A 23,111-nucleotide genomic window follows, 5' to 3' on the forward strand; every position below is an offset into this window, starting at 1 on the left:
AATGAATGGTCTAGATACAGCCATTCACAGATTCCCAAGAACATATTTCAGAATCTAGAATCCAATCTGCCTTCAAGAGCCATCCTTGATTGACTGTTGGTTGTTGTACAGGTACTGACATGACTTTTAATGTTTAGTCTGTCATCAAAAGCCTCATCTAAATATTACTTCTATCTGAACTGACACATTCTCATTTTAATGAGCTGATGGTAGTTCCTCTTCACAGTCTGATTATAGTCAAGATCATAAATGGATACATTAATATCTCTGTCTCTCATGTCTTTATTGGAATAACCCCACAGGAAAAATACATCAAATGACACCAAAACAAAAACTTTTTTGATCATACTAGAATTTATACACTCCACCACACACATAGCCTATTTAATAAAGTAAGAAACATAATGGAGACAAAATATAATTCATAGAATTGTACAATATACAGAATTTACAAATRCAAACGCTGCCAGTGTTCTACCAGGTGTTGAAATAAGTGAAACCTGTTTTAACGGGACTATTTCAAATAAAGATTTACCTTTATACTGTATGTCCACAGCATGGCAATATTAAAGTGTTGATAACAACCATGGTAAGGAAAATATAAAGTAAATCATGTGCTATTGAGGTAGTGAGTGCTCGACTGGGAGGAATATTATCACACTAGATATTTGTATGTTGTTTAAGTATGTCTCAGAAAACAAATGTTGTGCAAATAGTTGACAAAGAATCTGCATCAGAGTGTTTCTGGATCAGCGAGCTATACAGGAAGTTTATTTGCTCCACTACACCTGCAAATCAAATCAGATGGAATCACAACCTGTGAGCTCAGTGTTCAGTCATGGTTTGGGACTCAATACCCAAGGTCTTGGTCTAGGTCTGGGGTCAGAGTCTAGTTTTGGTCTTGGTCTCAAGAGTTTTTATATACACATGGTCTTGGTCTATCTTTAGTTGTGACTCTGTCCCTCTCTTCCTGTTCACTATATCTCTACATCACTCCCATCCAGTACCCCATCACCAGTGACATTAGTGACCCAATGATGACGATGATGCTGTTATAGATGGGCCCGCTGGATGCTCCATAGTAGTACTCCATATCCCCAGAGCCCTCTGGTCCCTCATAGCCACCAGGCCTGGGGCCATACCCTCCACCTCTGGGGTAGCCCCCATAGCCTCCTCCATAGCCTCCATAACCCCCCCCATAACCACCTCCATACCCCCCATATCCTCCTCCATAGCCAGGACGACTCAGGGCACTGCCCAGCATTGCTCCCCCCAGGGCACCAGCAGCAGCAGCCCCTGCCATCTTCCCCGCACTGGAGCCTCCACTCTGGGCAGGCATTGGTCGGTATGCCGGTCCGCTCGAGGATGGCATTGGTCGGTATCCCGTGCCTCCACCTTGACGAGGGTAACCGCTACCTCCACGTCTACTACCTCCCCACCCCCCACCGCCACTACGTCCGAAGCTCCCACCACGACGAGCCTCTAAGGTGGGGCATAGGGTTGCTAGGAGAAATAGGCAGGTTGCCACGGTGAGGAGAAGTCTCTGTTGGCCAACCATCATAGTTCCCTGTGAAGACAAGAACATGACGAGTTTGTGATGAGCATATCCCACATTTCTACACTAGTGCTGGGTCGTTACCAAGACGAGAACAAGACATGAACATAAGCATGATCTGTGTTTAGTGTGAGACCCCCACAGTGACATAATGCCTGCATTCATCAGCTTGTCTGGAAAGTCTGTCCAGTGATTAGTATGGTGGAACACAATGTACACACACACACACACACACACGTTTTAATACTGTATGGTAGAACCCAACGCACACACACACACTAATGTTCTCGTCACTGCAGGCTTTGCGAATGTGCTAAGTAAGGGTTATTTTTACGCTAGAGACAAATTAACAGCGAGCTGGCCCTGCAAATCCAGCTTTGTCAGAGAAGTGTTACACAAGAGCTGTGAGAAGTCAACACCATAGCATTGATAGGATCTAACAAGTCAACATAGGATTTCTGGCTTCAGTGCATTGAGAAGCCAGGATATAAACTCAGGTTGGTATCAACTCTGGTTCTAGTCTGTCAGAGGAAGATCTATGAAAAACAACAAGGGGAATGAAGGGAGACTTTTTCCGGTCAACATTGTCTCTAAAACCTTTATCAGTGCGAGTTGACAATAATCCTTGTCAATCCCCTTGTTTTTGTGTTTCAAAACCCAGGAGATATATTTTCTACTAGGTCAGGGATGACCACTAGACCAATGCCATAACAGATTCACTTCATAAGGACCATGTCATCATCTCAATAATCATCACACGGTTTTACTTTATGTCCATCATCTGTCTCTCTACTACTACTATCTCCCTCTAATCTCTCTGTGCATCTCTCTCTTCTGTCTCTGTCACTCTTACTCAGACCTCTTTACCACCGTAATCAATGTCCTCCCTAAGATTGTCTGTCTGTCCTCCTCTCTCCCCATCATCATCACACAGCATTACAGTGTAATCTGTGTCCTTGGCTCGGAGGCTATACTTATCAATAGCCTTTTGGCTTTAGAATAATCCCACACAGTAGCTTTCCAGTTTCCAAGATGACCTACTGTGTTACGTAGAGAGTTCTAGAACATCCCTCCTGGTTCATTCAGAACACAGAGCTCTAGAACTTTACTGCTGGTCCATTCAGAACTTTTGGTAACTGTTTAGGCATGCTGTAAATGTCTATGTAAAACTTATCCAACGGACATTTGACCCCTATAGAATGAATTATACATGTGCAATACAACTGGGTCAAATGGCAAATAACACTAATGACACACTTGATGCACCTGCATTAAATAATTACATGCATCTTGGTATTTCTATTTTCAAATGCCAGATAACAGTTACAGTATGCTACATCATCAACAACAGAGTTAAATATCTTCAGAAATGATAGGATAATGACAGTAATGGAAATTCCCTGCAAACACTGAGCAAAAAGCAGTAGTGAGGGTTGAAACTCTTACCTGTAGAAGTTGGCGAAGAGCTGAAGAAAATCACAGACAGGTCAGAGGATGTCCGTTGCTAGTTCTGTTGTTCTCTTGGCTCTCTACTGTGTGTGTGATGGTAGGTGACTCCTGTCACTGTCGGGTCTCTTCAACCTCCAGACCATTTCAGCCATGTAGAGGGGATCTATCTCTGACCTTCTCATTGGCTGAGCAGGATAAACAATGATGCTCCTCCCTGCTAACACTGTAGTGTTTCGGTAAGCCCCTGCCCCACCAACACTGTACAGACAGAAATACCTGCACACTTCGATAACCTGTGTGTGTGTGTGTTCAGCTGCCAGTTACTGTAAACCTCAAAGCCCACCAAAACAACCAACAGAAATACTCCAGAGTTATATCATACAGTTTTAAATGACATCATATGATGTTCAATGTAAGATACAGTATATAAAATGGCATCAGTTCATATCTTTACATATTATACATGATTCAACAAGTATTATACAACCAGGATGACATGGTTTCTACCCACTGACCCAGAAAAGGATAGACCAAATCGGCTTCAAGATAACTCTTTATTAAATAATAATAATTCTTGTAAAAATACTACATTTCCAAATAGTGGCATGTCTTTGACTTTGAAGAGGGTGTCCTCAAAAAAAGGAGCGCTTAGTCAGAATGCAACATTACAACAGCTAAACAGCTATCATGAAATAAACGTGTCAGTCTTGAAAGAGCAATAGAAATTTAAATGACAAACATATATGCATGCACGCACACAAGCGCTCACAAACAATATACAGCTGAGGGTAAAGCTGAGGGTAGATATACACTACCGGTCAAAAGTTTTAGAACACCTACTCATTCAAGGTTTTTTATTTATTTGTACTATTTTCTACATTGTAGAATAATAGTGAAGACATCAAAACTATGAAATACATATGGAATCATGTAGTAACCAAAAAAGTGTTAAGTCAAAATATATGTTATATTCAAGATTCTTCAAATAGCCACCCTTTGCCTTGATGGCAGCTTTACACACTCTTGGCACTCTCTCAACCAGCTTCATGAGGTAGTCACCTGGAATGCATTTCAATTAACAGGTGTGCCTTCTTAAAAGTTATTTTGTGGAATTTCTTTCCTTCTTAATGCGTTTGAGCCAATCAGTTGTGTTGTGACAAGGTAGGGGGGTACACAGAAGATAGCCCTATTTGGTAAAATACCAAATCCATATTATGGCAAGAACAGCTCAAATAACCAAAGAGAAACGACAGGCCATCATTACTTTAAGACATGAAGGTCAGTCAATACGGAAACTTTCAATAACTTTGAAAGTTTCTTCAAGTGCAGTCGCAAAAACCATCAAGCACTATGATGATACTGGCTCTCATGAGGACCACCACAGGACAGGAAGACTCAGAGTTACCTCTGCAGAGGACAAGTTCTGCAGAGGACAAGTTCATTAGTTACCAGCCTCAGAAATTGCAGCCCAAATAAATGCCTCACAGAGTTCAAGTAACAGACACATCTCAACATCAATTGTTCAGAGGGGACTGTGTGAATCAGGCCTTCATGGTCGAATTGCTGCAAAGGAACCACTACTAAAGGACACCAATAATAAGAAGAGACTTGCTTGGGCCAAGAAACACGAGCAACGGACATTAGACCGGTGGAAATTTGTCCTTTGGTCTGGAGTCTAAATTGGAGATTTTTGGTTTCAACCGCCATGTCTTTGTAAGACGCGGTGTGGGTGAACGCATGATCTCGCACGTGTATTTCCCACAGTGAAGCATGGAGGAGGAGGTGTTATTGTGTGGGGGTGCTTTGATGGTGACACTGTCTGTGATTTATTTAGAATTCAAGGCACACTTAACCAGTATGGCTACAACAGCATTTTGGAGCGATAAGCCATCCTATCTGATTTGGGCTTAGTGGGAGTATAATTTGTTTTTCAACAGAACAATGACCCAACACACCTCCAGGCGGTGTAAGGGCTATTTTACCAAGAAGGAGAGTGATGGAGTGCTGCATCAGATGACCTGGCCTCCACAATGACCCGACCTCAAGCCAATTGAGATGGTTTAGGATGAGTTGGGACCGCAGAGTGAATGAAAAGCAACCAACAAGTGCTCAGCATATGTGGGAACTCCTTCAAGACTGTTGGAAAAGCATTCCAGGTGAAGCTGGTTGAGAGAATACCAAGAGTGTGCACAGCTGTCATCAAGGCAAAGGGTGGCTATTTGAAGAATCTCAAATCTCAAATATATTTTGATTTGTTTAACACTTTTTTGGTTACTACATGATTCCATTTATTTACTACATGATTCCATGTGTTATTTCATAGTATTGATGTCTTCAATATTATTCTACAATGTAGAAAATAGTAAAAAAAATAAAGAAAAACCCTTTAATGAGTAGGTGTTCTAAAACGTTTGACCAGTAGTGTAGGTGTAACAGAATTAATGTACCACATCTCAAAGTCCTGTATGCAGTCATACACACACACAGATCAATATCTACAAGGCAACTAAGTACTGCTTTAGATATGCGTGCACACACACAACATTCCCTCGTTTGAGCTATTGTAGTTGATCCATCATCTACATAATTCACAATCTTAAGGAACTCTGGTCCTCTCTCTGTTTTGTGCTTCAGTCTCTAGGTGTTTGTAGACACACAGGTCATATCACATCACGGGATTATAACCCTGGCAAGCAAGGCTAACATTATTAACGGACTTGCCAAGTTAAATAAAGGTTAAAAAAATCTATGAAAAAAAACAGTTCTGACCGACAGCGTCGTTGCGTTTTGGTACACCAGAAGTACGTTCATTTCCAATGGAACGCAGCGTTTGCCTTGCAGCATTGTGTTGCAGAGGCAGTTTCTGTGTTCTGTGTGGTGCAGATGTTGGATAAATCCAACATATGCATCAAATTGTACGAGTAGACTTGACAGAAATAGTAGCAAAAGGTGAATGAACGTTTGTTGCACACATCTTGCACACATTGGATTACATAATGAAAAAAGTTTGACAGCAAAATTTCTTACGCAGCATTGATGCAATGACGCTGTCAGTCTGATCGAGGCATAACACACAGGTAACAGAAATGTTTACATGTTTTTGACATCCAATAGAACAGGTTAGGTGGTGGTTTCAGATTAACTGTGGACAATCATGAAGTTACATGACAGTTACAGACTCACTAGAGCTGATCATAAAGAGASTCCTGCAACACACTAGGGACAGGCACGTTTCAACATCACATACTGTCACTGGACAGGAGTCATTCAACTCCCTCACTGACTGGCTGAGAAACTCATCTAGCGCGTGATGTCACTGAGTCTGAGGTATGTTCTGGTTTTGAGAGAGATGTAAAAGGTGAGACAAGTTTAGTTATCTGCAGGTGGCAAAATTGTTGAAAGGAAAATTAGAGGGAAAGAGAGCGAGAGATCGAGTGCTGTCTAGCTCAAAAMAACTAAGAAAGCTGGTTTTGTGCTTTAAATTCTTGTGCATCCGAGTGGTATGATAGAACATGGGGCAGGCTCAATGCTCCATACAGGCCCCCATATGAAAAGTGCCAGCCTTCACCTTCCCCACAAACCATTATTATTGCTGACATGGTACAGTTATGCAGATAACACTACAGAGGGGCAGGTATGTTAGAAAGGGATTGGGATGGCAAAGAGGATACTCACTGGGCAAAAAACAATTGAATCAATGTTGTTTCCATGTCATTTCAACCCCCCAAATCAACGGGATGATGTTGAATTACAGTGGAAAACCAACTGGATTTGCAAAAAGTAATCAACGTAAGGGCATTTAGTCTTTTTTTCAACCACCTATACATTTTTTTTGTTAATTTCAAGTTGAATTGACGTTAGTTGARAACTCAGTCAGATGTAATTCAAAACTAGAAGTTGAACAGACTTCTGTGTTCAGTGGGCATGTACTGTCTGTAAATGGTATGGACAGAAACAGCAGGAATCAGGAAAGAGGGTGGCATGCTTCACAATGTGTACACTGTCCCTACGGAGGTCTTGAAAGATAATAAGGCGAGGTTGGAATGGGTGCCTCTCCTCTGGGTGGTTCTTGGTCACTCCTGTTTTGTGCTTGGGACGGAGTCAGGGGTGGGGAGGGGTAGCTGAACAGGTCTGGGAGATCTTGGGAAGGTTTTGTGAAGATGTGGTTGACCCTCCCTAAACCAGGTCACATACAGGTGGTCCCCTCAGGAAGACAATGCAACTGCTTCTCTATGATACACCGCAGATATGCATACCTATACACAGAGAGAGAGAGACATAGAGAGAGATAGATAGATAGAGAGAGGGGGAGATAATGAGACATTAACACACAGTACATTGGGGAGACACCATAGACACAGCTATGGGGAGAGGTAGATGTTGCCACTGCAGAGACTTTGCRAATACTGCACCTGCTCCTGAGTTTCTGCACCTCCCGGTCCTCTTCCTCCATCAGCTTGGTGATGAAACTCTGCAGCACCGGCATCTCAAACTTAATATACTGTGCCACCTGGTGGGGAGGAGGGAGAAATGCAGTTACAAACACAGACCTGACCAGGACCCAGACCCTCCACTATTATGAAATCACAATACTGTAGTAGTAATAATAATAATAACAACAACATAAAGGAGGCCATAAATAGTCATAACAGCTTATGTCAGTTTTTGGCCATTGACTACACTGTCAAGCCAGTGTCAAGCCATTGTTGAGGACAGCTAATTGGCTTGGCTGGCAGCCCCCCAAGCAGCTTAACTTAAGTAAATGATGGTTTTGCTAGTCTAGTGCATAAATAGCCCACTGCAAGTTCTATTGAACTGAGCCCTTTTGTAATCGAAAGGGGGACGGACAGAACATTCCATTCAGAGGATGTGATTTAGTTTAGGGGCACTGAGAAGTAGTGAATGATTWATCAGCTGTATAGTGGGTGGGGAGTAATTTGGCAGTTACACATCAGCAGTCTTACGTCATAGGTGACTTCCTCTCCCAGGTCCTGCTCCATCAGGAAGATTCTGCTGACCTGTTCACATGGACCCTGAAGCACACGCAGCACCAGGGGGTAGTCACTGCGCTTCAGCTTCACACGCTCTGAAAGAAAAAAACATTGTCAGACCTTTACTGCATTACAACGGATGTACTTAAGTTATGTTGCCACAGAGCTGCAGCACTCTTGCGCACACGGACACACACACGGACACACACACACACACGTCTAGGATAAACACAAACGGATTACATGGACCCTGTGAAACAGAGAAAGTGCTTCAGCTTTAAACTCTGTGACAGACACGCAACCACACAACCTCACTCACCCCCGCTTGTGTGTACAAGATACAGCGCAAAGTCATCTGGGCTGTTCTCAATCTTAAACTTGTTAAGTAGCACTCGCAGCACCTGAGGCGTGGTCATACAACTGTTGATCCGCACGTTAGTGACTGAACCATACGCTGGAGTAAAGACTGCAGTCTGAAGGGGTGATGGGGGCCGCAAAATGATGAGAGGGTGAGAGGATTGAGTGAGAGAGAGAGACAGGATTAGTTTATTTGTGGTAGTATGTTGTCATTGTAGTAGTGTTTGGTTGCAGTATTATAGTGTGTGTGTGTGTGTGTACCTTGTGATTGTAGAAGTGTCCGTTGATGGAGAAGCGGTGTCGTCGTAACCTTCTCTGGTCGCTAGGCGACCGGCGCTGGCCCCGTCTCAGAACCCCTGCATCGCTCTTCGTCCTCAGCAGCTGGGCGGAGCTCTCATATTCCTCTGTCCAATCAGAGCACAGATATAGGAGAAAGGGGAGGAGTCAGACAATCAAGCTCCTATGAACGTCACAAAATGTTCTAAAAATGTATTGTTGAACAGACATGGCTATCTGATGTTGGATAAATAATTGGGTTTTCCATAATAACAAGCTGAAGGTTTTCAGACTACTCTTCTATAAAACCCACCTTCTTCCTCATCCTCCTTCACAATGCTGTCCTCTGATTGGCTTTCGTGCTCTGTCACTTCTATGGTGGGCGGGATCTGCTGGGTACCTTCGTTGCTACTGACATAAGACAAACATGAATATTCCCATATTTAATTAGCTGACCTTATTTATGACACATTATCTTCTCCTTATCTTCTCATTTATGACACATTATCTTCAAAGTTATACTACATCAGTGTGTAAATGACACAGGCAGAGGAACAGTAAAATATGGTTTCTATGTAATCTGATTGGAGAATATAATGTATGTTCAGAGTAAACTAAAAACCCAGAATATAGGTCATAATAAAGATATAACAGTATGGCCACAGGACAAACATTCACCAAACCAAACTCTGTAAAATGTCAACAACATGCCCACTGCCACACTATCCTGGTCAGACAAAATAAAATAAATATGCTTGACCGTTGATGAGTATGCCATTTTAGGATAATCATTAGGCTATAGCAATACATCTTTATCAGTAAAGAAATTATTTTTGCACTTCCCTCCCCCTTTGCCCTCAGAACAGCCTCAATTTGTCAGGGCATGGGCTCTACAAGGTGCCAAAAGCGTTCCACATGGATTCTGGCCCATGTTGACTCCAATGCTTCCCACAGTTGTGTCAAGTTGGCTGGATGTCCTTTGGATGGTGGACCATTCTTGATACACATGGGAAACAGTTGAGCATGAAAAACACAGCAGCGTTGCAGTTCTTGACACATACCGGTGCGCCTGGCACCTACTACCATACCCTGTTCAAAGGCACTTAAATCGCATACACAATCCATGTTTTAATTGTCTCAAGGCATAAAAATCCTTCTTTAACCTGTCTCCCCCCCCTTCATCTACACTGAAGTGACTTCAATAAAGGATTATAGCTTTCACCTGGTCAGTCTATGCCATGGAAAGAGCAGGTGTTCTTAATGTTTTGTATACTCAGTGTATACTTTTCATACATACTGTACATAGTACATGTTTCTATATGTTGCCTTCTCTGTGTTMTTGGTATGGTAACCAGAGCTCACTCCCTACCTCTGATTATCCAGGGCACAGCCGGAGTGCCAGGAGGTAGAGGAGGGAGGAGGTCTGATTCGCTCGTGATCGTCCTGCATCTGCAATCTAATAGGTCGACGCAGGCCCCAGGAGATATTCAGCAAACCCTCCACGATCAGCTCCCCTTCCTCCTGTAAAGACAGAGTTACCATGATCAATACACACACACAAAAACACTGACAGTTATTACCCTTTCGGGGCAGGGTAAATTATTGAATTATTGAGTCAGTGAGGGGTAAATTGAACAGCAAAGGTTTGAAAGAGACAGAAAAATAGACAAAGAGTGGAGGAAAAGAAAAAGCATACATGCAATAAAGAGGTGAAATAGGAGGGTGCAGCTATTACACCAATTATGACAGTGATTAGCAACAATGGAAAGACTCTCGCTCTTAATCTCATTCACACGTATATAAACGATCGCGCCACAGGGAAGGGCTGCCGTCTTATCGGCTCTTAACCAACCATGCTATTTTGTTTGTTTTTTCGCATTGTTCGTAACTTGTTTTGTACATAATGTTGCTGCTACTGTCTATTATGACCGAAAAGAGCTTCTGGACATCAGAACTGCGATTGCTCACCTCAAACTGGACGAAGAGTTCTTCTTCAATGAGTCGGATGGGAGGGAAATACTACTACAGACACCCGACCAGGCCTAGATCCCCGTGAATCGCTGGAGAAGGAAACTGAGATTTTGTGGAAAAAGATCCGGGTGCCTTGTGAGGATCAGGTGACGAGTGGCTAATCTACCCTTGCCTTCTGACCTGCAAGCTAATGTTCATCGCTGGAAAATAAATGGGACGAGCTGAAAGCACGTATATCCTACCAATGGGACATTAAAAACTGTAATATCTTATGTTTCACCGAGTCGTGGCTGAACGACGTCATTAAGAACATTCAGCTGGCGGGTTATACACTCCATTTGGAGGACAGAACAGCAGCCTCCGGTAAGACATGGGGCTGGGGCCTATACATATATGTGAACAACAGCTGGTGCACGATATCTAAGGAAGTCTCAAGGTTTTGCTCGCCTGAGGTAGAGTATCTCATGATAAGCTGTAGACCACACTATCTACCTAGAGAGTTTTCATCTGTATTTTTCGTAGCTGTCTACATACCACCACAGACCGATGCTGGCACTATCCAGAGGTGGCGCTCCTAGTGGCCAAGGACTTTAATTAATGCAAGGAAATTTAAATCAGTTTTACCTCATTTCTATCAGCATGTTAAATGTGCAACCAAAGGAAAGAAAATTCTAGACAACCTTTACTCCACACACAGAGACACGTACAAAGCTGTCCCTCACCCTCCAATTGGCAAATCTGACCCTAATTCAATCCTCCTGATTCCTGCTTACAAGCTAAAACTAAAGCAGGAAGCACCAGTGACTCGGCCTATAAAAAAGTGGTCAGATGAAGCAGATGCTAAACTACAGGACTGCTTTGCTAGCACAGCCTGGAATATGTTCCGGGATTCTTCCGATGGCATTGAAGAGTACACCACATCAGTCGCTTTATCAATAAGTGTATCGAGGACGTCGTCCCCACAGTGACTGCACAAACATACCCCAACCAGAAGCCATGGATTACAAGCAACATTCGCACTGAGCTAAAGGGTAGAGCTGCTGTTTTCAAGGAGCAGGACRCTAGCCCGGAAGCTTATAAGAAAACTCGCTATCCCCTTGAGGCGAACCATTAAACAGGCAAAGCATCAATACAGGACTAAGATCGAATTGTACTACACCGGCTCCGGCGCCCATCGGATGTGGCAGGGCTTGCAAACTATTACAGACTACAAAGGGAAGCACAGCCGAGAGCTGCCCAGTGACACGAGCCTACCAGACGAGCTAAATAACGTCAATGCTCGCTTTGAGGCAAGTAACACTGAAACATGCATGAGAGCACCAGCTGTTCCGGACGACTGTGTGATCACGCTCTCCGCAGCCGATGTGAGTAAGACTTTCAAACAGGTCAACATTCACAGACAGATTACCAGGACGTGTACTCCGAGCATGCGCTGACCAACTGGCAAGTACCTTCACTGACATTTTCAACCTCTCCCTGTCTGAGTCTGTAATACCAACATGTTTCAAGCAGACCACCATATTCTTTGTGCCCAAGAACACTAAGGTAACCTGCTTAAATGACTACCGACCCGTAGCACTCACGCCTGTAGCCATGAAATGCTTTGAAAGGCTGGTCATGGCTCACATCAACACCATCATCCCAGAAACCCTAGGCCCACTCCAATTTGCATACCGCACCAACAGATCCACAGATTATGCAATCTCTATTGCACTCCACATTGCCCTTTCACACCTGGACAAAAGGAACACCTACAGTTGAAGACGGAAGTTTACATAGAGTTAGGTTGGAGTCATCAAAACTAGTTTTTCAATTACTCCACAAATTTCTTGTTAACAAACTATAGTTTTGGCAAGTCGGTTAGGACATCTATTTTGTGCATGACACAAGTCATTTTTCCAACAATTGTTTACAGACAGATTATTTCACTTATAATTCACTGTATCACAATTCCAGTGGGTCAGAACTTCCTGCCYTCCAGGACCTCTATACCAGGCGGTGTCAGAGAAAGGCCCTAAAAATTGTCAAAGACTCCAGCCACCCTGGTCATAGACTGTTCTCTCTGCTACCGCACAACAAGTGGTACCGGAGCGCCAAGTCTAGGTCCAAGAGGCTACTAAATAGCTTCTAACCCCAAGCCATAAGAATGCTGAACAGCTAATCAAATGGCTACCCAGATTATTTGTATTGCCCCCCCCCCCCCTGGAACGCTGCTGCTACTCTCTGTTATGATCTATGTATAGTCACTTTAATAACTCTACCTACATGTACATTTCCCTCAATTTCCTCGACACCGGTGCACCCGCACATTGACATTGACTCTACCGGTACCCCTGTATAAAGCCTCGCTATTGTTATTTACTGTTGCTCTTAATTATTTGTTATTCTTATCTCTTACGAAAAAAAAGTATTTTCTCAAAACTGCATTGTTGGTTAAGGGCTTGTAAGTAAGCATTTCACAAGGTCTACACGTGTTGTATTCGGCGCATGTGACAAATACAATTTGATTTGATTTACACCAACACACACGCACTACCGATACCTCTCTGTGTCTCAACTGCAGGTTCTGTCCATCATAATAGAGGTTGTAGGTTTTGAGGTGGGACAGGACTGTTGCCCTGAAGACAGAAAGACAACTTTAATGACAACAATCAATTAATTTACACACATTTTATTATGGCATACATCGGTGTGTATGTGTGTGTGTGCATCTGTGGCGTATGTGTGTGTGTGCATCTGTGGCGTATGTGTGTGTGTGCATCTGTGGCGTATGTGTGTGTGTGCATCTGTGGCGTATGTGTGTGTGTGCATGCGTATGTGTGTGTGTGCATACGTGTATGCCTTACTTGCTGATGAACTTTTTGTCTCCGATCTGAACCCCGTTCTGAACGTTATCCATTCTCAGTCAGCATGAGAGGAGCTGGAGAGAGAGAGACAGACAGACAGTGAGAGAGGGCTAGACAGAGACAAAGAGAGATCAGAAATCATATTCAGATGTTTTTATAGGAGGTTGATGAGTATCAGTCTAGGGATGAAGTAGAGAGAGGACATGGGAAAAGAAGGGAGAGAATAGGGGGGAGTGGAATTCAACATGAATGAGGATAGACATTGGAGAACAAGGATGCAATAGAGAGAGAGAGATTGACTGATGAGTCTCATGACACCTCATGATCAACCAGAGGCAGCAATTCACCCGAGCATCACCATGGAGACACACCACATTGCCACAGAGACAGGAGGTGGGTGGGGAGGAAGAGTAGGAATATGATTGAAGGAATAATAAAACATTCAAAAATGATTGGAATAGAATAAATATATACCTCAGACAGACAGGCAGGTAGGGAAATACAACAATCACTGATTTCATACATCTAGTCTGTCATCAAGTCACTCAACATTGTTAAAAGTGGAACTGACAGCATTTTAGAGATATTAAATATTGTTAAAATCCGTTCATATACACCCCCAGGAAGATTGACACTTTTTAAAACATTTTCTGACAAGCGAGCACTTAGATAATAACTTTCATATTTTCATAAATTATAAGAATGTTTGGGAATTATGTACAGTTGAAGTCATACGTTTACATACACTTAGGTTGGAGTCATTAAAACTCGTTTTACAACCACTCCACAAATTTCTTGTTAACAAACTATAGTTTTGGCAAGTCGGTGAGGACATATACTTTGTGCATGACACAAATAATTTTRCCAACAATTGTTTAAAGACAGATTATTTCACTTATAACTCACTGCATCACAATTCCAGTGTGTCAGAAGTTTACATACACTAAGTTGACTGTGCCTTTAAACAGCTTGGAATATTCCAGAAAACGATGTGATGGCTTTAGAAGCTTCTGATAGGCTAATAGATATCATTTGAGTCAATTAGAGGTGTTCCTGTGGATGTATTTCAAGGTCTACCTTCAAACTCAGTGCCTCTGTGCTTGAGATCATGGGAAAATCTAAATAAATCAGCCAAGATCTCAGAAAAAAACCTCCACAAGTCTGGTTCATCCTTGGGAGCAATTTCCAAACGCCTGAAGGTAACACGTTCATCTGTACAAATAATAGTACGCAAGTATAAAACCCATGGGACCACGCAGCCGTCATACCGCTCAGGAAGGAGACGCGTTCTGTCTCCTAGAGATGAACGTACTTTGGTGCGAAAAATGAAAATCAATCCCAGAACAAACAGCAAAGGACCTTGTGAAGATGCTGGAGGAAACAGGTACAAAAGTNAGCAAAGGACCTTGTGAAGATGCTGGAGGAAACAGGTACAAAAGTTTCTATATCCACAGTAAAACGAGTCCTATATCAACATAACCTGAAAGGCCGCTCAGCAAGGAAGAAGCCACTGCTCCAAAACCTCCATAAAAAAGCCAGACTACAGTTTACAACTGCACATGGGGACAAAGATCGTACTTTTTGGACAAATGTCCTCTGATTTGATGAAACAGAAATATAACTATTTGGCCATAATGACCATCGTTATGTTAGGAGGAAAAAGGGGGAGGCTTGCAAGCCGAAGAACACCATCCCAACCGTGAAGCATGGGGGTGGCAGCATCATGTTGTGGGGGTGCTTTGCTCCAACAGTGTGCAAAGCTGTCATCAAGGCAAAGGGTGGCTATTTGAAGAATCTCAAATCTAAAATATATTTTGATTTGTTTAACACTTTTTTGGTTACTACATGATTCCATATGTGTTACTTCATAGTACTGATGTATTCACTATTATTCTACAATGTAGAAAATAGTCAAAATAAAGAAAAACCCTTGAATGAATAGTTCTAAAACTTTTTTTTTTTACCCCCATTTTCTCCCCAATTTTGTGATATCCAATTGCTGGTAGTTATTGTCTTGTCTCATCGCTACAACTCCAGCACGGACTCGGGAGAGGCGAAGGTCGAGAGCTATGCGTCCTCCGAAACACAACCCAACTGCACTGTTCCTGAACACAGCGCGCATCCAACCCGGAAGCCAGCCGCACCAATGTGTCGGAGGAAACACCGTACACCTGGCGACCTAGTCAGCGTGCACTGCGCCCGGCCCGCCAGAGGAGTCGCTAGTGCGCGATGAGACAAGGATATCCCTGCAGGCCAAACCCTCCCTAACCCGGACGACGCTAGGCCAATAGTGCGCCGCCCCATGGGCCTCCCGGTCGCGGCCGGCTSRGACAGAGCCTGGGCTCAAACCCAGAGTCTCTGGTTTGATGCAGTGCCTTAGACCACTGCGCCACCCGGGAGGCCACGTTCTAAAACMTTTCACCGGTAGTGTAGATGACATTGATTTTAGCGTTGGCAAATTGGCTTAGTCTCGTAGTGAGGACCCTATAAAACGTAGCTAGCTTCATAAACATATTTTTTGGAATTCTGAAATGTATTAGAATAAATTGCCATACCATAAAACTAGCTAGCCAACTATGGGTAACTGTAGCTCGTTAGCTACCTGACAGGAGTGCTAGTTAGCTATGTTAGCTTGCTTGGCACATTAATAGCTTTAGGCTGATTGTTTTTAAGCTCAATTTCAAGATTTCCACCAAGGACGTTGCCTCTAATCATTACTCTCCCTCACTTCGTCAAGGGACATCTAAGGTACATTTGGATATGACGATGTAAAATGTCATTCAAGGGCTGAGGGTTTAGGGCCGAGGGCTGTCTACTTTGAATTTGGACTGCAGCCTCTGTCTCTGACTGACTGAAACAGGAACAGGAAGTGTGAGATGGAGCAAGACAGCTGTGCTAAACAATCTCTCTCTTCCTCTTTTCCTCCTCCTCTCTCCTTCCTCCATCTGTCTAAAACACACACCACACACAGAAAATCCCTAAACCACACCATGGAAAGCTCTGTGGGGACCATCACACCACCACACACACACACACACACACACACACACACACACAACACACACACCACACAACACACACACACACAACACACACACACACACACACACACACACACACACACACACACACACACACACGTTGGACTTCTAATTTAACATGGCATGCTGCCAGCATACTCCGAGGTTTCCTTCCTGCCAGGCTGAAAGAGAGACAGAAAGAGAAAGAGAGTGTGAGTGAGTGAGTGAGAGAGAGGGGGCAGCAGAGAAGCTTGCGAAGGACAAGAACAGGTGCAAGGCACGCTGGAGTCACATGGGGCACCCTCCATACCAAATCATTTCAGTTGTATTAACAAACACATTCAACACCCTCTGACACGCAGGCACACACGTACACGCACACACAGTGTCTCATCCTTGTACTTCTCCTTGGCAGACCTCTTAAATCAAAACTTGCTGTTAATAACAGACACTCTAAACACACAATGTTATGCTATCCAGTACCCATTGTATATTTCCACTTGGCCACTTCCCCATCCATGCCGTGAAACATTACTGAAATATCTGCCAATAACAGATACATCCAACATAAACATTTGTGTGTGTGTGTATGTGTGCGTGTATGTAGAAAGCTGCTGTGTGGCTTACCGTACTGAGAGCTGTGTGACCCTGTCAGGCCAGGAAAGAGACAGAGAGATCTGCTACCAGCACTAGTAGCACAAACACACAATATGTTAGTCCTCAGGGTCCAGTTGACCTGAAGCTGGCTCGGCTTGAGCCGGTGAAGCTACTCTGTCCTTTCTGTGGAGTAGAGAGAGTGTTCAGCACTAAGCCTGTCTCTTCAGACTTCAGTGGCTGGTTATCCAGGGGAGTTACCCAAGGCCTCAGTCTAAGGCTTCTGTGTGTTTGTAGGGGAGAGGCGACGGAGAGAGCACCAGGGAGAGAAAGGGGCGGTCGAAGGGGCTGGTTTAAAGGAAGTGCTCCCCTTCCGCTAATCTCTTCCTCCTTTAGAGCCTCAGTCACAGCGGAAACTGATGCTGCCGCTCTGACATGAGACTTCCTCAATTCAAACTACAGACATGAAATGTGATATCTCTCTCCCACATACACATGGACAAATACACCAACGCACACACACACACATACACAGCTTCTCTCTGAAAGGCTCACAAGTAGCCCCATATACAGACAGAGAGAACTATTGAAAGGTAAGAAGCAACAGACAAAACCCACACACACATTCTACCTCACGTGTCCAGCCAATGCCTCACGTACAAACACATTCAGTTATCGTGATCATATCAAAAATGTAAGACCAATCAACCAACACACCATGCAGCATTATCCATATTTCAGCACCTACACTACATGAGCAAAAGTTTGTGGACACCTGCTCATCGAATATCTCATTCCAAATATGGAGTTGGTCCCCCTTTTGCTGTTATAACAGCCTCCACTTTCCACTAGATGTTGGAACATTGCTGCAGGGATATGCTTCCATTTAGCCACAACAGCATTAGTGAGGTCGGGCACTGATGTTGGGCAATCAGGCTTGGCTCGCAGTCAGCGTTCCAATTCATCGCAAAGGTGTTCGATGGGGTTGAGGTCAGGGCTCTGTGCAGGCCAGTCGAGTTTCTCCACACCGATCTCGACAAACCATTTCTGTATGGACCTCGCTTTGTGCACAGGGGCATTGTCATGCTGAAACAGGAAAGGGCCTTCCCAAAACTGTTGCCACAAAGTTGGAAGCACAGAATTGTCTAGAATGTAATTGTATGCTGTAGTGTTAAGAATTCCCTTCACTGGAACTAAGGGGCCAAGCCCGAATCATGAAAAACAGCCCCAGACCATTATTCCTCCTACTAAACTTTAGTTGGCACTAGGCATTGGGGCAGGTAGTGTTCTCCTGGCATCCACCAAAACCAGATTCGTCCGTCAGACTGCCAGATGGTGATGCGTGATTCATCACTCCAGAGAACACGTTTCCACTGCTCCAGAGTCCAATGGCGGCAAACTTTACACCACTCCGGCCGACGCTTGGCAATCTTAGGCTTGTGTGCGGCTGCTCGCCCATGGAAACCCATTTCATGAAGCTCCCGACGAACAGTTCTTGTGCTGACGTTGCTTCTAGAGGCAGATTGGAACTAGCCATGATTGGCTGAGATAATGGATGGTCTAGACATGCCGAGAGATYAGAGGATTGGTCTGCCATGTAGTACGCTTTTGTCTATAACATGAGCTGCTCAATATGTGTAGGTAATCCTTTCTAACGCAGCTTTTTGGAAAGATATCATGAAGAACTGCAAAAGTGTTGCTAATGCTCTCCACTTTCTGGAGGACCGAGTTTTGAAAACAGTGGAATGCCCGGTGGAAGCAGAGTATGATAGCTAACGAGATGGCAAAAAATTCTGCCGTTTGAATGCAAATATAAAACACCTGTCTCCGGATTACATCTTCAAACTAAAGGCAACCATAGCATCCGTGACAGAGGGAGAAGCGTTCATCCATGTATACGGGTAAGAGAGTCTAGCTAGCTACATTTTCAGATATTATGTTGAAATTTTTGTCAGAAAGTCATTTCCATTGCAAGTTAAAGTATACTGTTAGCTAGCTAATGTTAGCTGGCTGTCTCGCTAGCTAACTTTACACATGTGATCTGTGTAGTAATATTATTTGTATCTCAGAGCCATTTGCATTGCTAGTTATTGTCTAATATTAGCTAGCTAGCTAACATTGAACCTAGTTGGTTAGCTTTAGCTACCTGTAGATTCATGCAAGGAAGTAACGTTATGAGTTGGGATTATGGTTCATTGTTTAGCTAGCTAGCTATCTAGCTCCATGTCTAAACAAAAGACTATGCAAGCAACCATTTCACTGTACCGTTTACATCTTCTCTATCCTGTGCATGTGACAAATACATTGAGATTTATTTTATTTTATATATAGTGTGTGTTTACCAGAGTCGGTCATGTGAAGAACATGACTTGCACCAAAGTCAAATGAGGATATAACGTTAGGTCACTGAGACAGTGTCCAAGTTCTAAAATTATCCAGTAGAATACCCTGCTTTTATTTTGTCACACTCAAAACCATAAGCTATTTTCTGTAATTAGCTCGCCATTAACTTCTAAATTATGATCTTGTTGTGAGTTTATTTTCCTGTAKTAATGAATAGAAATTAGCTCGTTAAGACGTTGTCAGCTATATGATATGGTGTTTATTTGAACTGGCTAACTTAATATTAGCTAGCTAGCTAACAAGCGAGAATCAAACCAAAACACTGTTTAGAAAGTTGGTTTTAGTTGCCTGGTTTGCTAGATTGACATAAACTAAATTCTATTTTAAACAGATGGGTTTATTAGTGTTAAAATACACCAGTTATGCTATTTTGGACCAGCAGGCTGCTGATGTCATGCAGCCTGTCGTTTTGATGTCGGATGACAATAGAATGTTCATGATGTCACTGTGACAACTGTATACATACATGTGGATAGAAGTAGTATAAACCAGCCTTTAGTCTTGAAATCTTTGGTTGTTTAGTACACTACCGTAATCACTCTGTTTAGCACATGGCCTCATTGAATCCTTAAAGAGATGGGTGGGACTAAGGCTTAAGAGGGTGTGAACAATGCTGAATGGGTGTAGACAAAGAAGAGCTCTCCAGTAAGTGTATCAAAACATTCAAGGTCCATTTTCTCAAAAGTGGGGTTACAAGTTTATCAACTTTCAAAGCAGAATTACTTTCCCGTTGTTCCTCAACTGTAGTGTATGATTTACCATTTACTAGCTCTGAGTCTACTTAATTCCAACGTAAAAATCACCATTTGAAATTTTGCTACATAAGACCGAATCGAGGTGGTTGGTCACATACAGTGCATATTAGGCCATGCCAGGCCTACACACACACACCACAATAGGAGACATTAGCCTTAATACCCAGAGCGGGGATGGGCGGCTCAGTCCTTGAGCGCCGAATTGTGCTAGGCCAAGCCAATGGTCCCAGTGATGACAGATTACTGGTATGTCGTTTAAGTCTGGGCTGTGGCCCAAGAAACCGCTAGAAGCTTTGATGGGTCAGGGCACGAACATGTGGGAACCCCTGGTCTAGCCTGGCAGTTCCACATGAATTATGATGTAATCTTGGAAACCCAGAACTAAAATCTTGCGTAACAGCATCACCTACTTTATGTTACTGTCAACGAGAGATTAATAATGATGTGGCTACACTCTACTTCTGATCTGTCTTAATTGAGTGTCTGCTGCCTGCAAAAAACACATCATGCCTGTTGTTTTGGGGGGGAAACGACTGGCCGTATCTAAAAAGAGACTTATTTACCCAGGCTGGCTCGGGTCGCGGCTCTGTGTTCTGTCACTGTGTTTTGTTCTGCATTCCAGCTTGGATGATGGATTTGGGGAGAATGAGCCCTGTTCTGTTCTGGACGGGGGTCCAAAAATAGCCTCCAGCCTTCCCCTCCCTCTGCATTCCCTTGAATCCTCTACTGCCTCATATACAACCCCAGCAGCCAAGCCAGTCTCGTTCCCTCCCTACGCCTCCACCCCTCAACCCCAGCAGCCAAGCCAGTCTCGTTCCCTCCCTACGCCTCCACCCTCAACCCCAGGCAGCCGAAGCCAGTCCGTTTCCCTCCTACGCCTGCCACAACCAGCAGCCAAGCCAGTCTCGTTCTCCTCCCTACGCCTCCACCCCTCACCCAGCAGCCAAGCCAGTCTCGTTTCCTCCCTACGCCTCCACCCCTCAACCCCAGCAGCCAAGCCAGTCTCGTTTCCTCCCTACGCCTCCACCCTCAACCCCAGCAGCCAAGCCAGTCTCGTTTCCTCCTACGCCTCCACCCCTCAACCCCAGCAGCCAAGCCAGTCTACGTTCCCTCCCTACGCCTCCACCCCTCAACCCCAGCAGCCAAGCCAGTCTCGTTCCCTCCCTACGCCTCCACCCCTCAACCCCAGCAGCCAAGCCAGTCTTCCCTACGCCTCTACCAGAGATGACCTAGTCTAAGCATAGCGCTCGCTCCTCTTCCCTCTTTCCACACAACTCTATTCAATAAGCTTAATAGCCATGGAAAAGAGGTGCAAATATTGGCAAAGCAGAACAGTTTTAGTTCACTAATACCAGATGTCTTTCTACCCCCCCCCCCCTCCGTCACTCTCTTTCTACAGTGCTAGACTTATTAACTCCTGGTCTATTGCTTTCTTGCTGTAACATATCTATTCACATTAATGTTGTAATTTCAATTTGTTTTCCTCTTTATCTAACTTGTTTTCCTCCATCCCTTTCACTTCCTCTCTCAGTCTCATCTTCATGGACTGGCACCCATCCACCTCTATTAAAACTCCTGACCATGATTTCTGGACTTCTCTCTCCCTCTCTCATTCACAAACACACACACATTTTTTGATCTCTTGCTCTGTGCCGCTGTCCTTGGTGAACTGCTTTATCTTGTGGGATGAATGCAGGTCCAAACCTCCACTTCCCTCTTCCTCCCTCCTCCCTCTCAACCCCAACTTTGCCTCAGCACTATTGTTCACATTGTCATAGCAACCCTAAAAACATCTGAGGTTTAACAACCAAATCTATTACAGAGTGCCAAATATTGTGTGTGTGTATCCCTGCCCCTTCAATCTGTCTCTCACCATTGTGGTGAAATTAGATTTTACATGACCTTATGAAGCATTATATCCTATTAATTAGGAGTCATTAAGGTACAGGCCAATACATTATTAATTCCCTCACAACTTTGTGTGAAAAATATGACCACATGCTTGAACATCCACAATCTGAGAGGGTAAATCTCTGGGCACTCCCACAGTAGTGTGTGTGTTGAGAGGAATCTTAAATATCTGATACTTATGTAATCTATCCAGATTCCAGACTGACAGAGAATATTTTATAGACTAGACTGTATAGGAAGAGGCCGAGATGGCTTTCTAATGGTTAACATAATAAAACCCTGAAAAACGGTTATAACAGTTTTATTTGGTACTGTGTGTGGAGGGCGAATAGTGTTGCACTATCAATGGGATAACATGTTTTCACTATAGCCTCTGACTATCAATTATATCAGATTACTTCGAAAAGGTCTGTTTCGTTGGATCTTGACTAGTTACGCACACATTCTTGATCGTGCTCTAAAGTGCTCTAACTATAGCTGGCGACATTGTTATTTGTATATGCATAGAAATGGGCTACAAAGTGCTTGCCTTMAGTTTATCGATCACTACACAGGCATGGCAGACTCATATCGTTTTACATATATCCTACTTACGGACGGAGCTGCTAGACAGTCTGATGATTTCCCGAACCTCTTCAGGCTTTATGTATTGTTAACGAACGATAAACTGGGGTTGGTTCTTCTCTGCCACGTTGGGGGCTCGGGCGGGATATAGTCGTTAACCGTGCGTCGCCCAGTCTGCTCGGTTCGCCCTATCCGCGCATCGGAAACAATCGGCGCATACAAGCACTGGGTTTGCGTGCGTGCGTGCGTGGCGTGCGCGCGACGAGATCCCCATCTGTTGTAGCGGACCTCTGGCATCGAACCCGGTAACCAATCAGTGCGCGACCTGCCGCCCCTTTGTTCGCTCTGACTGCTTGCTCTCGGAATAGGTGAATAGAATAGGAGGGGGAATCCCGAAAACAATGCACCCCCCCCAAAAA

General features: G+C 43.9%; 1 protein-coding gene across 3 annotated transcripts; it reads right to left on the bottom strand.

The window, feature by feature from the left end:
• Positions 1-3,539: 3,539 nt before the first annotated feature.
• On the bottom strand, positions 3,540-23,012 carry LOC111957950 (ras association domain-containing protein 2-like). Of its 3 annotated transcripts, none has more exons than XM_023979066.2 (10): positions 22,723-23,012; positions 13,446-13,519; positions 13,142-13,217; positions 9,998-10,149; positions 8,942-9,036; positions 8,614-8,756; positions 8,315-8,468; positions 7,969-8,090; positions 7,417-7,514; positions 3,540-7,260 (listed from the first exon to the last, which is right to left on the bottom strand). In XM_023979066.2, exons 2-10 carry the CDS (start codon positions 13,496-13,498, stop codon positions 7,191-7,193), a joined length of 963 nt encoding a protein of 320 aa, XP_023834834.1. In that variant the 5' UTR covers positions 13,499-13,519; positions 22,723-23,012; the 3' UTR covers positions 3,540-7,190. The 3 variants fall into 3 exon arrangements, with proteins under 3 accessions (XP_023834834.1, XP_023834832.1, XP_023834833.1); XM_023979064.2 differs by having other exon boundaries at positions 8,942-9,039; positions 22,723-23,010; XM_023979065.2 differs by lacking the exon at positions 22,723-23,012 and adding an exon at positions 17,093-17,506 and having other exon boundaries at positions 8,942-9,039.
• Positions 23,013-23,111: the final 99 nt, after the last annotated feature.

Source organism: Salvelinus sp. IW2-2015, linkage group LG33 (assembly GCF_002910315.2).
Source record: "Salvelinus sp. IW2-2015 linkage group LG33, ASM291031v2, whole genome shotgun sequence".
Taxonomy (NCBI): Eukaryota; Metazoa; Chordata; class Actinopteri; order Salmoniformes; family Salmonidae; genus Salvelinus; species Salvelinus sp. IW2-2015.

What these genes read in the sequence shown, in the direction of transcription:
- LOC111957950 (XM_023979064.2), bottom strand. Translation starts at nt 13,498, where the DNA reads ATGGATAACGTTCAGAACGGGGTTCAGATCGGAGACAAAAAGTTCATC. An exon ending in GAAGGAGGATGAGGAAGAAG is followed by an intron (nt 8,757 to 8,941) that starts GTGGGTTTTATA and finishes CTGATTGGACAG; the next exon opens with AGGAATATGAGAGCTCCGCC. An exon ending in GACACTTCTACAATCACAAG is followed by an intron (nt 8,469 to 8,613) that starts GTACACACACAC and finishes TCACCCCTTCAG; the next exon opens with ACTGCAGTCTTTACTCCAGC.